General features: G+C 47.2%; 1 protein-coding gene across 4 annotated transcripts in view; it reads right to left on the bottom strand.

Annotated features, from left to right (window-relative positions):
- The window catches only part of FLVCR2 (FLVCR choline and putative heme transporter 2), a 57,410-nt gene that overhangs the window by 29,802 nt on the left and 13,663 nt on the right, over nt 1-13,945 (bottom strand). For all 4 annotated transcript variants that reach the window (XR_012639973.1, XR_012639972.1, XM_074955966.1 and 1 more), the window contains exon 2: nt 1,599-1,740. Coding sequence is in view for 2 of the 4 variants with exons in the window: in XM_074955966.1 (XP_074812067.1) it covers nt 1,599-1,740 (142 nt within the window). In the remaining 2 variants the exon portion in view is untranslated. The remainder of the gene's footprint in view (nt 1-1,598; nt 1,741-13,945) is intronic.

Below are 13,945 nucleotides of genomic sequence, written 5' to 3'. Positions count from 1 at the left end.
GGGAGCACCCACAGGGCATCTCCAGCTCTCCAGGGACTGATCCCAGCACCCTGTCTGCATACATTGCCTGCTGGTGCAATTTCTAGGCTGGCTCTGACGGGCCCTGCTCATTCCAGGGGCTTCAGACAGGCTGAGAAAGGCTGTAGGGGATAACTTGATTCCATATAGATTTTTGCATTGTGCTTATCACCTGATCACCTTTCAGGAGCACATTAAGTAACATGACCATCATCTGTCACATGTTGTTTCTTCTCTTATCCTCTCCCCATGAGAAGAAGCATGTGCAATGGAGTGTTTTGTTTTCGTAGGACTTTAGGGCTTGTTTGTTGTTGTTTTATAAAATATACATGTTGCTCTGTATATGTATTATAGAAGACTGGTTGAAGAAGTATGCTTTGCACTTAGAGTGGAAGGCTGGGGAGGTCTGAGATGGTCTGGTGGACTGCTAACAGTCTTCAAATATGTTAAGGGCTGTTATAAAGATGAGGGTGGCCAGTTGTTCTTCCTCATCCACTGAGGACAGCAGGGCAACAAGCCAATCGGAAGCAAGGGAGATTTAGGTTAGATATTAGGAAAAAAACTTTTCAACTATAAGGGTAGTTAAGTTCTGGAACAGGCTTCCAAGGGAGGTTGTGGAATCCCCCTCATTGGAGGTTTTTAAGAACAGATTAGACAAACACCCATTAGGCGTGGCCTAAGTATACTTAATCCTCCCTCAACATGGCAGGATGGATGAGATGACCTCTCAAGGTTCCTTCCAGCCCTATATTTCTATGATTCTATGGTCCTTAGTTCTTGGAGGAGTTCATTCCACAGTCTCAGACCAGCCCCCCAATAAAGCTCTGTCTCCTGGTCAGATGAGAAGACCCTTAATGTAGAGAGTTACATTGTACCAGAGGAGCAGAGCTGTCAACCACAGTCTTCATCTCAGAACTTTATGTGATCTTTTAGATATGCTAGACCCAGGCAATGCAGTGCCTCCAAGATAAGGACCAAGATCTTGAATTTGATCTGAAATTCCATGGGAGAGTAGAGGACAGGTTTGCTCATGTTGGCTTGTGCTGCTGAGGAGACATTCTGCAGTGTTCTGTACTAGTTGGAGTTTCCTAGGTGTTGAAGACTTCATACCCAGGTATATCGCATTGCTGTAGTCCACCTGAGAAGTGAAGGTGTGAATAACTGAGGCCAGGGCATCATCTACCAGGATGGGACATAGTCTCCTCGCCAACTGAGAGATTAGAAAGCTTGCAGATGCTATGTGAGAGTTAAGTGTTTCAGTAAGGAATCTAAGAAAATTCCTAACTTTTGAACAAACTGACCAGTTGGGGGTGTGTGCCTTCAAAGGAGACTGCACCATGGCTGCAAACTCTTCAAAGTGCTTTGCTCTGCCCACTGGCATCACCTCTGCCCTTCTCAGGTTCAGCTTTAACCAGCTTAAGAAGTGACCCTGTATGTTAACAGAAGCAGGTGCTATGCTGGGGCACTGCCCCAAATCGCCCCTGTGGGCTGCCCCATGCCCTCCCTGATACAGAGACCCATAAACACAATCTGGTCCTCTCAGCTTCATCCCTCCCACACATTTACATTCGCCTCCTTACCAATGATGACGAGGATGAACAGCACCGTTGCCACGGCTGCAATGATGAAAAACATGATGCTGATGTGGTAGGCCAGCTGTTCTGTGTCCTCCAAGTTGGGAACCAGAACGGGAGGGAGAACAAAGCCCACTGCAATTCCAAGCTGAGCAGAGAGATCAGAGAGAGATAGAATTAGATGGAGAGTGAGGGGGACCTCCTCCTCAATCCCCAGGCTAGGACCACCATCAAGTGACTCAGCTCCAAGATGTGGCCTGCCTTCGCATGGTCAGAGGCTGGCCAGGGCCCGTCAAACTTGGTCTTCGAACCAAAAATCCCCTACTCAGTCATCCAACAATCAAAATAAAACAGAAACTAACTATTTCAGCAGAATCCACAACAAATAACCAGTGTGAAAGTGTACCCTACTGGCCCCCACAATTGTAGGAGTGACACTAACCAACCCCAGCTGCCTTGCTAACTCTGTCAACTTCTCCACTGGATCAAGTCAGTCTAAGACGTTTAAGCCCAAGAGGAAAGTGAGCATCAAAAGCCACACAAAGGGTTTGAAATCCTTAAGACCAATAACATCCTAAATCCAAAGATGTGTTTGCTGAGCACCTGCCCCTATTCTGAGATGTCCTACTTTGAAAGGCTGTAAGTAGAGGCATCTGAGGCTGGCTATAGCCAGTGTCCAACAAGCACAGCACCTGTGACCTTGGAGTCACTTTATTGGTGGCATTGACATCACCATGAAAATGGTATGCAGCCCCATGGCATACACGGTCTCATAAGTTGCCAATTTGCCAGTCTCAGAGGGAGAGGGTGGCATTTCCTTTTTCACCTTGTGACAATCTGGGGAAACTGACGACACACAATTTACAAATTCTGTTTCAGCTAATGAATTCTCTGCGTGCTTAAACCCTTCAGGTTACCTGTACTGTGTTCTTGCTTCATACTCCATGTACAAAGGAGACAGGAGTGGCACCTGCATGGCTGGATGTGTTGAGTATTAAGAATCTGACATTTGAACAGGTCTATATAGGCAGCACAATAAATATGCTAAATGTGGCCAAACCAAAAAAACTGATTCTGCCCAGCCAGGCTGGTAACTAAGCAACAGATCACCTGGTATGAGACTGATCTCTTGGGGGTGGAGAGACCAGGGACACAGACTGGGGGCTGCTCTTGGGCACCCTGCCTAGGTAGGTGGAGGGTCCAGGACTCCCCACAGTGGTCTGGGCTCTCTGGGCATCTCTTACCACTGACAAGCTCCAGTTTCTGGCCTGGCCAGGGGGCAGAGGAGGAGCAGGGGGTGCAGCGCTCCTGCATGTGTCTCGCTTTTGCTTTTTGAAAAGATGGTCACTCTAGGTGAGATCCCATTTCTGTGAAAGGGTAACAGAAAGGCTGTGCCCAGGAAGTGTGCCAGAGAGGCCAAGACAAAAAGAACAGGAGTACTTGTGGCACCTTAGGGTATGTCTACACTACGAAATTAGGTCGAATTTATAGAAGTCGGTTTTGTAGAAAGCGTTTTTATACAGTTGATTGTGTGTGTCCCCACACAAATGCTCTAAGTGCATGTAGTCGGTGGAGTGTGTCCACAGTACCGAGGCAACCGTCGACTTCCGGAGCGTTGCACTGTGGGTGGCTATCCCACAGTTCCCGCAGTCTCCGCTGCCCATTTGAATTGTGGGTAGAAATCCCAGTGCCTGATGGGGCTAAAACATTGTCGTGGGTGGTTCTGGGTACATATCGCCAGGCCCCCCTTCCCTCCCTCCTTCCGTGAAAGCAAGGGCAGACAATTGTTTTGCGCCTTTTTTATTGAGTTACCTGTGCAGACGCCATACCACGGCAAGCATGGAGCCCGCTCAGCTAACCGTCACCATATGTCTCCTGGGTGCTGGCAGACGTCGTACTGCATTGCTACACAGCAGCAGTTTATTGCCTTTTAGCAGCAGACAGTGCAGTATGACTGGTAGCCATCATCGACGTAGTCCTGGGTGCTCTTTTAACCGGGCACCTGGGCAAACATGGGAGTGACTCAGCCAGGTCATTTCCCTTGTTTCGTCTCGTGGCGATTGAGTCCTACCGGCAGTGCACTGTCTTTTAACCTCCAGCTAGCAGAAGATGATGGCTAGTCGTCATACTGCACCGTCTTCTGCCGAGCACCTAGGAGATGATGATGGCTAGCGGTCGTACTGCACAGACTGCTGCCAGCAAGATGTATAAAGATAGATGAAGTGGCTCAAAACAAGAAATAGACCAGATTTGTTTTGTATTCATTTTCTCCTCCCTCCTCCCTCTGTGAAATCAACGGCCTGCTAAACCCAGTTTTGAGTTCTATCCTTGAGGGGGCCATTCAGTTTCTCACAAAGCCACCCCCTTTGTTGATTTTAATTCCCTGTAAGCCATGTCATCAGTTGCCCCTCCCTCCGTCAGGGCAACGGCAGACAATCGTTCCGCGCCTTTTTTCTGTGCAGACACCATACAACGGCAAGCACGGAGCCCACTCAGATCACTTTGGCAATTAGGAGCATGTTAAACACTACGCGCATTATCCAGCAGTATATGCAGCACCAGAACCTGGCAAAGCGATACCGGGCGAGTAGGCGACATCAGCGCGGTGACGTGAGTGATGAGGACATGGACACAGACTTCTCTCAAAGCACAGGCCCTGGCAATGTGACCATCATGGTGCTAATGGGGCAGATTCATGCGGTGGAACGCTGATTCTGGGCTCGGGAAACAAGCACAGACTGGTGGGACCGCACAGTGTTGCGGGTCTGGGACGATTCCCAGTGGTTGCGAAACTTTTGCATGCGTAAGGGCACTTTCATGGAACTTTGTGACTTGCTTTCCCCTGCCCTGAGGCGCAAGAATACCAAGATGAGAGCAGCCCTCACAGTTGAGAAGCGAGTGGCAATAGCCCTGTGGAAACTTGCAATGCCAGACAGCTACCAGTCAGTCGGGAATCAATTTGGAGTGGGCAAATCTACTGTGGGGGCTGCTGTGATGCAAGGAGCCAACGCAATCAAAGATCTGCTGATATCAAGGGTAGTGACCCTGGGAAATGTGCAGGTCATAGAGGATGGCTTTGCTGCAATGGGATTCCCTAACTGTGGTGGGGCCATAGATGGAACCCATATCCCTATCTTGGCACCGGAGCACCAAGCTGGTGAGTACATAAACCGCAAGGGGTACTTTTCAATACTGCTGCAAGCACTGGTGGATCACAAGGGACGTTTCACCAACATCAATGTGGGTGGCCAGGAAAAGTACATGACGCTCGCATCTTCAGGATCTTCGCATCTTTGTCTGTTTCAAAAGCTGCAGGAAGGGACTTTATTCCCAGACCAGAAAATAACCGTTGGGGATGTTGAAATGCCTACAGTTATCCTTGGGGACCCAGCCTACCCCTTAATGCCATAGCTCATGAAGCCATACACAGGCAGCCTGTACAGTAGTCAGGAGCTGTTCAACTACAGGTTGAGCAAGTGCAGAATGGTGGTAGAATGTGCATTTTAAAAGCGCGCTGGCGTAGTTTACTGACTCGGTTAGACCTCAGCGAAACCAATATTCCCACTGTTATTACTTCTTGCTGTGTGCTCCACAATATCTGTGAGAGTAAGGGGGAGACATTTATGGCAGGGTGGGAGATTGAGGCAAATCGCCTGGCTGCTGGTTTTGCACAGCCAGACACCAGGGCGGTTAGAAGAGCACAGGAGGGCGCGGTGCGCATCAGAGAAGCTTTGAAAACCAGTTTCATGACTGGTCAGGCTACGGTGTGAAAGTTCTCTTTGTTTCTCCTTGATGAAACCCCCCGCCCCTTGGTTCACCCTACTTCCCTGTAAGCTAACCACCCTCCCCTCCTCCCTTCGATCACCACTTGCAGAGGCAATAAAGTCATTGTTGCTTCACATTCATGCATTCTTTATTCATTCATCACACAAATAGGGGGATAACTACCAAGGTAGCCCAGGAGGGGTGGTGGAAGAGAGAAGCACCAGGAGGGGTGGTGGAGGAGGGAAGGACAAGGCCACACAGCACTTTAAAAGTTTAAAACTTTAAAACTTATTGAATGCCAGCCTTCTGTTGCTTGGGCAATCCTCTGGGGTGGAGTGGCCAGAGGCCCCCCCACCGCATTCTTGGGCATCTGGTTGAGGAGGCTATGGAACTTGGGGAGGAGGGCGGTTGGTTACACAGGGGCTGTAGCAGCGGTCTGTGCTCCTGCTGCCCTTCCTGCAGCTCAGCCATACACTGGAGCATATTGGTTTGATCCTCCAGCAGCCTCAGCATTGAATCCTGCCTCCTCTCATCACGCTGCCGCCACCTTTCAGCTTCAGCCCTCTCTTCAGCCTGTCACTTACTCTCTTCAGCCCGCCACCTCTCCTCCCGGTCATTTTGTGCTTTCCTGCACTCTGACATTATTTGCCTCCATGCATTCGTCTGTGCTCTGTCAGTGTGGGAGGACAGCATGAGCTCACAGAACATTTCATCACGAGTGCGTTTTTTTCACCTTCTAATCTTCACTAGCCTCTGGGAAGGAGAAGATCCTGTGATCCTTGAAACACATGCAGCTGATGGAGGAAAAAAAAAAAAAAAAGAGACAGTGGTATTTAAAAAGGACACATTTTCTAGAACAATGGCTACACTCTTTCACGGTAAACCTTGCTGTTAACATTACATACACAGCACATGTGCTTTCGTTCCAAGGTCGCATTTTGCCTCCCCCCACCACGTGGCTAGCCCCTCCCCCCTCCCCGTGGCTAACAGCGGGGAACATTTCTGTTCAGCCATAGGCAAACAGCCCAGCAGGAATGGGCACCTCTGAATGTCCCCTTAAGAAAAGCACCCTATTTCAACAAGGTGACCATGAATTATATCACTCTCCTGAGGATAACACAGAGAGATAAAGAACGGATGTTGTTTGAATGCCAGCAAACATACACTGCAATGCTTTGTTCTACAATGATTCCCGAGTATGTGCTACTGGCCTGGTGTGGTAAAGTGTCCTACCATGGTGGACGGAATAAGGCTGCCCTCCCCAGAAACCTTTTGCAAAGGCTTTGGGAGTACATCCAGGAGAGCCGCAAATGCCAGGGGAAATTAATCATTAAACATGCTTGCTTTTTAACCATGTATAGTATTTTAAAAGGTACACTCACCAGAGGTCCCTTCTCCGCCTGGTGGGTCCGGGAGGCAGCCTTGGGTGGGTTCGGGGGGTACTGGCTCCAGGTCCAGGGTGAGAAACAGTTCCTGGCTGTCGGGAAAACCGGTTTCTCCGCTTGCTTGCTGTGAGCTATCTTCCTCGTCCCCAAAACCTGCTTCTGTGTTGCCTCCATCTCCATTGAAGGAGTCAAAAACACAGCTGGCGTAGTGGTGGCTGAATCTCCTAAAATGGCATGCAGCTCATCATAGAAGCGGCATGTTTGGGGCTCTGACCTGGAGTGGCCGTTTGCCTCTCTGGTTTTCTGGTAGGCTTGCCTCAGCTCCTTAAGTTTCACGCGGCATTGCTTCGGGTCCCTGTTATGGCCTCTGTCCTTCATGCCCTGGGAGATTTTGACAAATGTTTTGGCATTTCGAAAACTGGAACGTAGTTCTGATAGCACGGATTCCTCTCCCCATACAGCGATCAGATCCCATACCTCCCGTTCGGTCTATGCTGGAGCTCTTTTGCGATTCTGGGACTCCATCATGGTCACCTCTGCTGATGAGCTCTGGCCAGCATGGCAAGCTGCAGGTGACCATGCAAACAGGAAATTGAAATTCAAAAGTTTGCGGGTCTTTTCCGGTCTACCTGGCCAGTGCATCTGAGTTGAGAGTACTGTCCAGAGCGGTTACAATAGAGCACTCTGGGATAGCTCCCGGAGGCCAATACCATCTAATTGCGTCCACAGTACCCCAAATTCGACCCGGCAAGGCCGATTTAAGCGCTAATCCCCTTGTCGGGGGTGGAGTAAGGAAATCAATTTTAAGAGTCCTTTAAGTCGAAAAAAAGGGCTTCGTCATGTGGACGGGTGCAGGGTTAAATCGATTTAACGCTGCTAAATTCGACCTCAACTCCTAGTGTAGACCAGGGCTTAGAGACTAACAAATTTATTTGAGCATAAGCTTTCGTGGGCTACAGCTTCATCGGATGCATAGAATAGAACATATAGTAAGATGATATATATATATATATATACACACACACACACACACACACGAAAAGGGAGAGTAAATGGCTAATTAATTAAGATGAGGAAAGACACAGTGCTGGAGACTACCTAGACCAAGGGAGGCTTAAACGCACATGGGCCCAGTGTGTTGGGATCCAAACGCAGCAGCCTGGTAGGTCCCAGAAAGGGGAGCTTGACTAGGGCTATGACACATCCCACAGCAACCCCTTCTGGAAAGGGCTGAGATGCTCTTACCCTTATAGCAGATCAGGCTTACAGCAGTAGACCAAGTACTCACAAGTATCTGGGACTAATAGTGATACCAGCCTAAAATGCCCTCCTCAAGAAAGAGAGAGAAATCAGCTGTATTGATCCAAATGCCTGAGCCCTTGTCTAATAAAGGGGGAATCGAAGTGCACTCAGCATGTTTGTGGCTGCCTACGAAAGCTGCTCTTTTATCCACGTTTCATTGCGTGCAGCTGTGTTGCAACCAAGGCTCAGCTCCCACTCCTTCAGCTTTGTGTGCCAGTGCTCTTCACCCCTTCACCTCCCCCATGACATCATAAAAGAGTGCTTGGGTAAAGCCCAACTCTTGCCAGTTCCCAAAGAGAGGTTATTTACACACACTCCCCTGTATGGGGCAGAAGTGGTTACTCACTTCAGTGTTGCACTAAATTTCTCCATTATCTTGTTTTCAAGCTAAAAAAAATTTTCCAGGTAGTGACAGACTTGACCAAGCACACACAAGGCTTTCTAGGAGCTGCAGAAAGAGAGCTGCAGAGCAGCACGTGAAGCAATTCTCACACTTGCCTGACACATTTCCAAATCTCTTCTGAAGCCTGAAGCATTTGAAAGTGACTTAGCAGCATCAAATTAACCAGAATGGTAGAAGCAATGAAAAATACACCTTCTTCCTACCCAACCTCAGTTATTCATGCTTTACCATCACCAACGGAGCATCCACAACCCCATCCTCACAGTGGGAGAAGAAGCAGGAGCTATGAAAAATATGGAAACGAGGGGGCATTCAAGCTAGGGCAACTTCCTTGTTATAGAGAGATGCATTTATTATCATCATCAGATAGTCTCTTCTCCCAGTGCAGGGAACCTTATGAAGTGTTGACCTTCCCCACCCCAGTCACAGAAGGATCATCACAACAAACCTATTAGTTCTGCTGTAAACTTTTACCTTCCACTGTAACAGTGAGCATTTCTATAGACCTCAGTATCTTCATAGTCCTCCATTGAGAGGGTCAGCTAGTATCACTATTCCCATTTTACAGACAATGAAGGAGAAGCACAGAGAGGAAAGGGAAAGGGACTTATCCAGGATCACACAACTGTCCACTCTGCCTTCCAACAAACAAAACTCCCCAGTAATTCATACTAATCAGACTTTGAACGTTCATCGTCACTATCAAGGTTTCACACTCCTTTAATGATTATCAGTGCGTTGTGGGATATGTTTTCTTTAAACAGTGTCGGCAGCATCAAGGTTTCCAAATAAATATGTCTGATCTGCCAACACTTGTAGTTGGGAAAGGAAAGGTCTCTGCCCTTTATACACCAAACCATTTATCTGCACTCTCCCTCCTCCATGCAAGAGCTAAGAGACCTGGGTCAGGGAAGAATGCTCTGTCCTTCAGACATTATCTCACTTCAGTGCTGGAACACATTTAACGTACAAATTATTAACCTTCACAACGTCTGACCAAGCTCCTCATGTGTCAGATGCTGCCCTGGAATTTATCCTTATTATGGGGCACTGTGGTAAACCAGGGTCAGGACTCCTAACAGGCGTCACTTTGGGGTTCACCTTCACCTCAGAGATGCCAACCAAGGTAAACCAGTGGGAATGACTAATAAAAAGGGACCAACCCTGCCATTCTGTTGCATTAGGCAGGATTAAAACAATACACACAGAAGGGGCACAAATGTCATGTTTTAGAGCACAACTCAACCACTAAAGAGGGAGTTAGGACCAGGAGTCCTCTCTGACAGTGGCAGTACCAGATGTTTCAGGTTCAAGAAACCCCACTGATGGACACAACTTACTCATGGAAGTTTCCTCCTATCTGGTGTGGCAATTCCTACCTTCCCACATTTAGTCAAATACAAATCACTGTGACACTAAGCACCCTTGTATTCACACCCTACATGGTACTGTAATAACCATTGTAGAAAATATGCTTTGTGAGGTATCATGTGAAAACTAATAACTCACTGATCATTAATATTCTCGTGTGATGTATGTATGCAATGGCTATTAAGAGTTATGAATATATGCTGGAATTATAACGAAACCAGGTATGTCAGGGAGTTGTTAAACAGTTCTATCCTAAACAAAATGTGTATTTACCTCAGTTCACATATAAGCAGTAAACAGACCCATCAAGCTAACAAGGTATGGGAGGCAAACTTCACACTAACAAGTTGGGGAAGAGGACAGCATGGTGTCTACACCGAACAGGAGAGAGAAGCATGGTCTGGGTTTTACTTGTCAGAAGAATCCATTCAAAGGTTTACAGGTCTAGAAATACAGAGTGCAGCACCTTAAGTGATAAGCAACTGAATTAACTGATTGGTTCAATAAAAGATGTTACCTCATCCACCTTGTCTCTTGAAGCAAAGTCATTCAACTTTGGGAGATATAGGCAAGGATACAAAGCCATTTTAGGCATCCATCACTAGACAGACACAAGAGGCCAGAGTTCTTGCAAGCCAAAAAAGATGGGTCCTTCAACCAAGTGGGCGTTGAAGTCTCTGGAACTGAACACAGGTGAGAAGCCTTCTTAGGCAAAGATCTTTCAGCTAAGAAGACAAGGGAAGCCAGCACCTTTACTTTTGTGGAAGGTCAGGACAGAGAGAAAGTCAGCCATGGTTGACTAAGAATGACGACTGGTGAGAGAAAGCATCATGAACAAAGCCTGTATCTGGCTAGATTATGTTTTAGACTTTTAGCAACATACTTTGTTTTGTTTTACTTGTAACTCTTTCTCTCTTCATTTCTTACACCTGAACTCACTTAATCCTATGTATATTCAGTTGTTAAATTTATTTCATTTTTACCATAACCAACTCAGTGCTGGGTTTGAAGGAACGGTGTATTTACTCCCAGGTAAGTTTATAATCTGTGATGTGTTTTTGTCTCTTTACAGGAGAAACGAACCTTACTATTTCTCTGAGCTCTTCACAAGAGGGCTGGGCACTTCAGGAGATACCATTTGGGGAAAATTCAGGACTGGGAGTGTATTGGGGTCGCCCTGGAAGTAGTAAACAAGGCTGGTGTAAGCTGCTGTGGGGCTGTACACAAGCTGCTGGGATCAGACCTGCTGAACCAGAGCTGTCTAGCATACAGAAACTCAGGTTGTGACCAGCATGCTTGGAGGCTAGTTGTGAATGGCCTAGGCTGGGAGCTCCAGAAGCAAACCAAGACACCCACAGTTACAGGGCAAGTGGTGACACAACCCCTTGCTGGTCTGGATTTGAACCCTCATACAGTGACATCCACATCCTATGTTTCAGATACAAGGTTAGCAGAAGAAACACTTACCTGAAGTTAAGTGCCTAATGTTCAGGTATTTGAATATGTTCTTTACCACATTATAATCTCAGCTTTCTCTTCATTAATTGAAATCACCATAGGGCTTCCCTGACTGAGCAAGCAAGGCAGTTATACCAAATCCCACCAATTTCATGGAGAACAAGCCATTGTGGAGAGACCTATTAATCCCTGCAATCAGTTTATTTTGTGCTTTTTATGGCTAACGACTTTAGCTTCAAACACTCCAATCTGCCCCCTCAGCACAGTAACATGCCACATAGCTACAGTATTTTCATGAGATTCAGAAAAATTCTAGTGTAATGACACTGGCTCTCAGCCACGCTCCTGCCCCTCCTCAAGATATACACCTAAACCGACGTAGCGACTAGTCCTACAAACCCCTTCACAGGGGCAGGCAAGTTCTCTTTGAGCCCACACCCCTTCCCAGATAGGATATGTGAGCCCCCTCCTAGAGACAGCTCCTTTGCTTTATCTCAGATTCGAGGGAAGAAAAAAAAGATAAAGGGGCTAAAGCTGCTTCTTTCTCTCATCACCATTTTATTCTATTTCTGGTAGGGGAAGATAAGCTACAGCCAACCCAGTTCTGTCCATTCACAGAAGAGGGGGGAAAGCAATGCTCCTAAACTTAGTTATAGCCCAGCCCCTGTGATTGTCTGTAGACCCACACACAGAACCAAAAGTTTTCATGCCTCAGCTGGTGGTTAAACACCAATTACTGCCTGCTTCCAGAAGCTCCACGTTTTCCTTTGTTTTAAATAAACTCATGTGAGAAGATACTTTTTAAAGCTAAAACATTTCCAGCCAGACAGGAGGGACTGCCGGCATAGACACATCAACAGGTGACTACATGGCTCCCAAGAGAACCAGGAGCTGACACACTTAAAAACACAGGCATGGGAGCTGCCAATCTTTCCAGACCAGGTTCTGTCCTTCCCCTCTTCTCTTAGCCCTGTCACTGCAACTGCTGGAGGGGTCGCTAGATCTCCCATTCTTCTCTGGGGATGGATTGGATTCCATGGACCTCTTGTTGGCTTAATAAATTACTCCTGGTGGAATTCTGCAGCAAAAGTTTAAAAATTCTGGGCACAATATTTTAAAATTCTGCAAATTTCTGCATATTTTATTTGTCAAAATAATACCACATAATCATACCAATTTCAATTATTTTGGTAATTTATTTCAAAATACCTGTCAACAAGTATGTCTAACACCACAGACAACAAAACAGGTTCAGGAAATGTTTTTTGATAAATAGATTCCTTACAAGACATATTAATACAGAACTTTGAGTAACAATTCATTTAAACTACAGAACTGTATTTCCTGCACCCCTCAGAAGCAATGCAAAGGCTTGGGGGAGTCAGGGGTAATGGAGTTGATGCGGGAGAGGGAAGTAATTGCTGGGAAGGCACCTGGGAGTGAACCTGGAGGGTTGTTGGGTGTGGGTGGGACAAGTATGGAACAGTTTTTTTGGGAGGGGATTGTTAAGAAGTTGGAGAGCCTCCCCCATACAGACCCTGGCTGTCCCCTAGCCTCTACCCCTGTCCCCATGTGTCCCCAAGCCCTCAATTAGCCACCCCCATCCCAGTGGGGCCCTGCATGCCAATTCAGCCCCCTCCTCCCCACAAGCCCAGTCTGAATTCCAGGCTGTGATCCCCCAGCAGCCCCATGTGTTCCACTCTGTCTGTCCCTTCTCTCCCCACCCCCGCATCCCATGCCTCCTCACCTGGCCCCACAAGCAGGGCGCTGTGAGGAATGCAGCCTCTCCTCCTCTCTGTTGGTTGCTAACTACTATGGCCTGGGAGATGGATGCCTTCTGTTCTGGCACCACAGCAGTCCCTGGTGGGCAAAAGGCATGACTGCAGCACCTCTCCAGCAGAATGTATTTTCTGCAGGGGGTGGGGCAATTTGTGTGCACCCAGTGGTGCAGAATTCCCCCAGTAGTGACAAATATTAACCCCTGCAACCAATGCTTCACCCTGTCCAGTCCCTTCCTGCAAGGGACCAGCAGGGACATAGAGAAGCAGCTCTGAAAGAGTTAAAGTATCCCCATATCGCCCTCTCTTCTCTCAGTTTACAAGCTGTTGACCTTCAGGCACAAGGACTTGAACTGAGTTTACGCAGCTGCACAAAGAGGATCTAAACAACTGTTTACTGATGGGAACCACAACTTTCCAGAACTGACACCTAGTTCAGAGGGATATTAATGAACAGCAATGATGCCTATTTCTTATCTAGCACTTTCATCAGTAGATCTCAAAGTACTTCACAATTTTAATGTGTTTGTCCTCACAACACCTGTGTGAGGTAGGGAAGCATTATTATTCTCATTTTACAGATTTAACCCCTGTGTTAGCAAAGGGCCCAGTTTATGAGATAGGCCAAATATATTTTACAAGTTAGCAAGCATGTTCCATTTGCAGTGTCTCACTGGGAAGGATGGTTCTGTGACCAAAGTACAGAACAGGAGTCAGGAAATCTCTATGTTATTCCTGGCTCTGCCACAGGCTTCCTGCAAGATCTTGGACAAGACTATGTGCCTCAGTTTCCCTTCCTGTAAAAATAAGGATGGTGTGACTGATCTACCTGACAGGGTGTGGTGCTGAGATTGTTTGTAAAGCATTGGGAGAAGCTTTTCTGGAAGGCAT

Source organism: Natator depressus, chromosome 6 (genome assembly GCF_965152275.1).
Source record: "Natator depressus isolate rNatDep1 chromosome 6, rNatDep2.hap1, whole genome shotgun sequence".
Classification (NCBI taxonomy): Eukaryota; Metazoa; Chordata; order Testudines; family Cheloniidae; genus Natator; species Natator depressus.
Note: the sequence above shows the minus strand (reverse complement) of the source record. Positions and strands in the feature narration are given on the sequence as shown.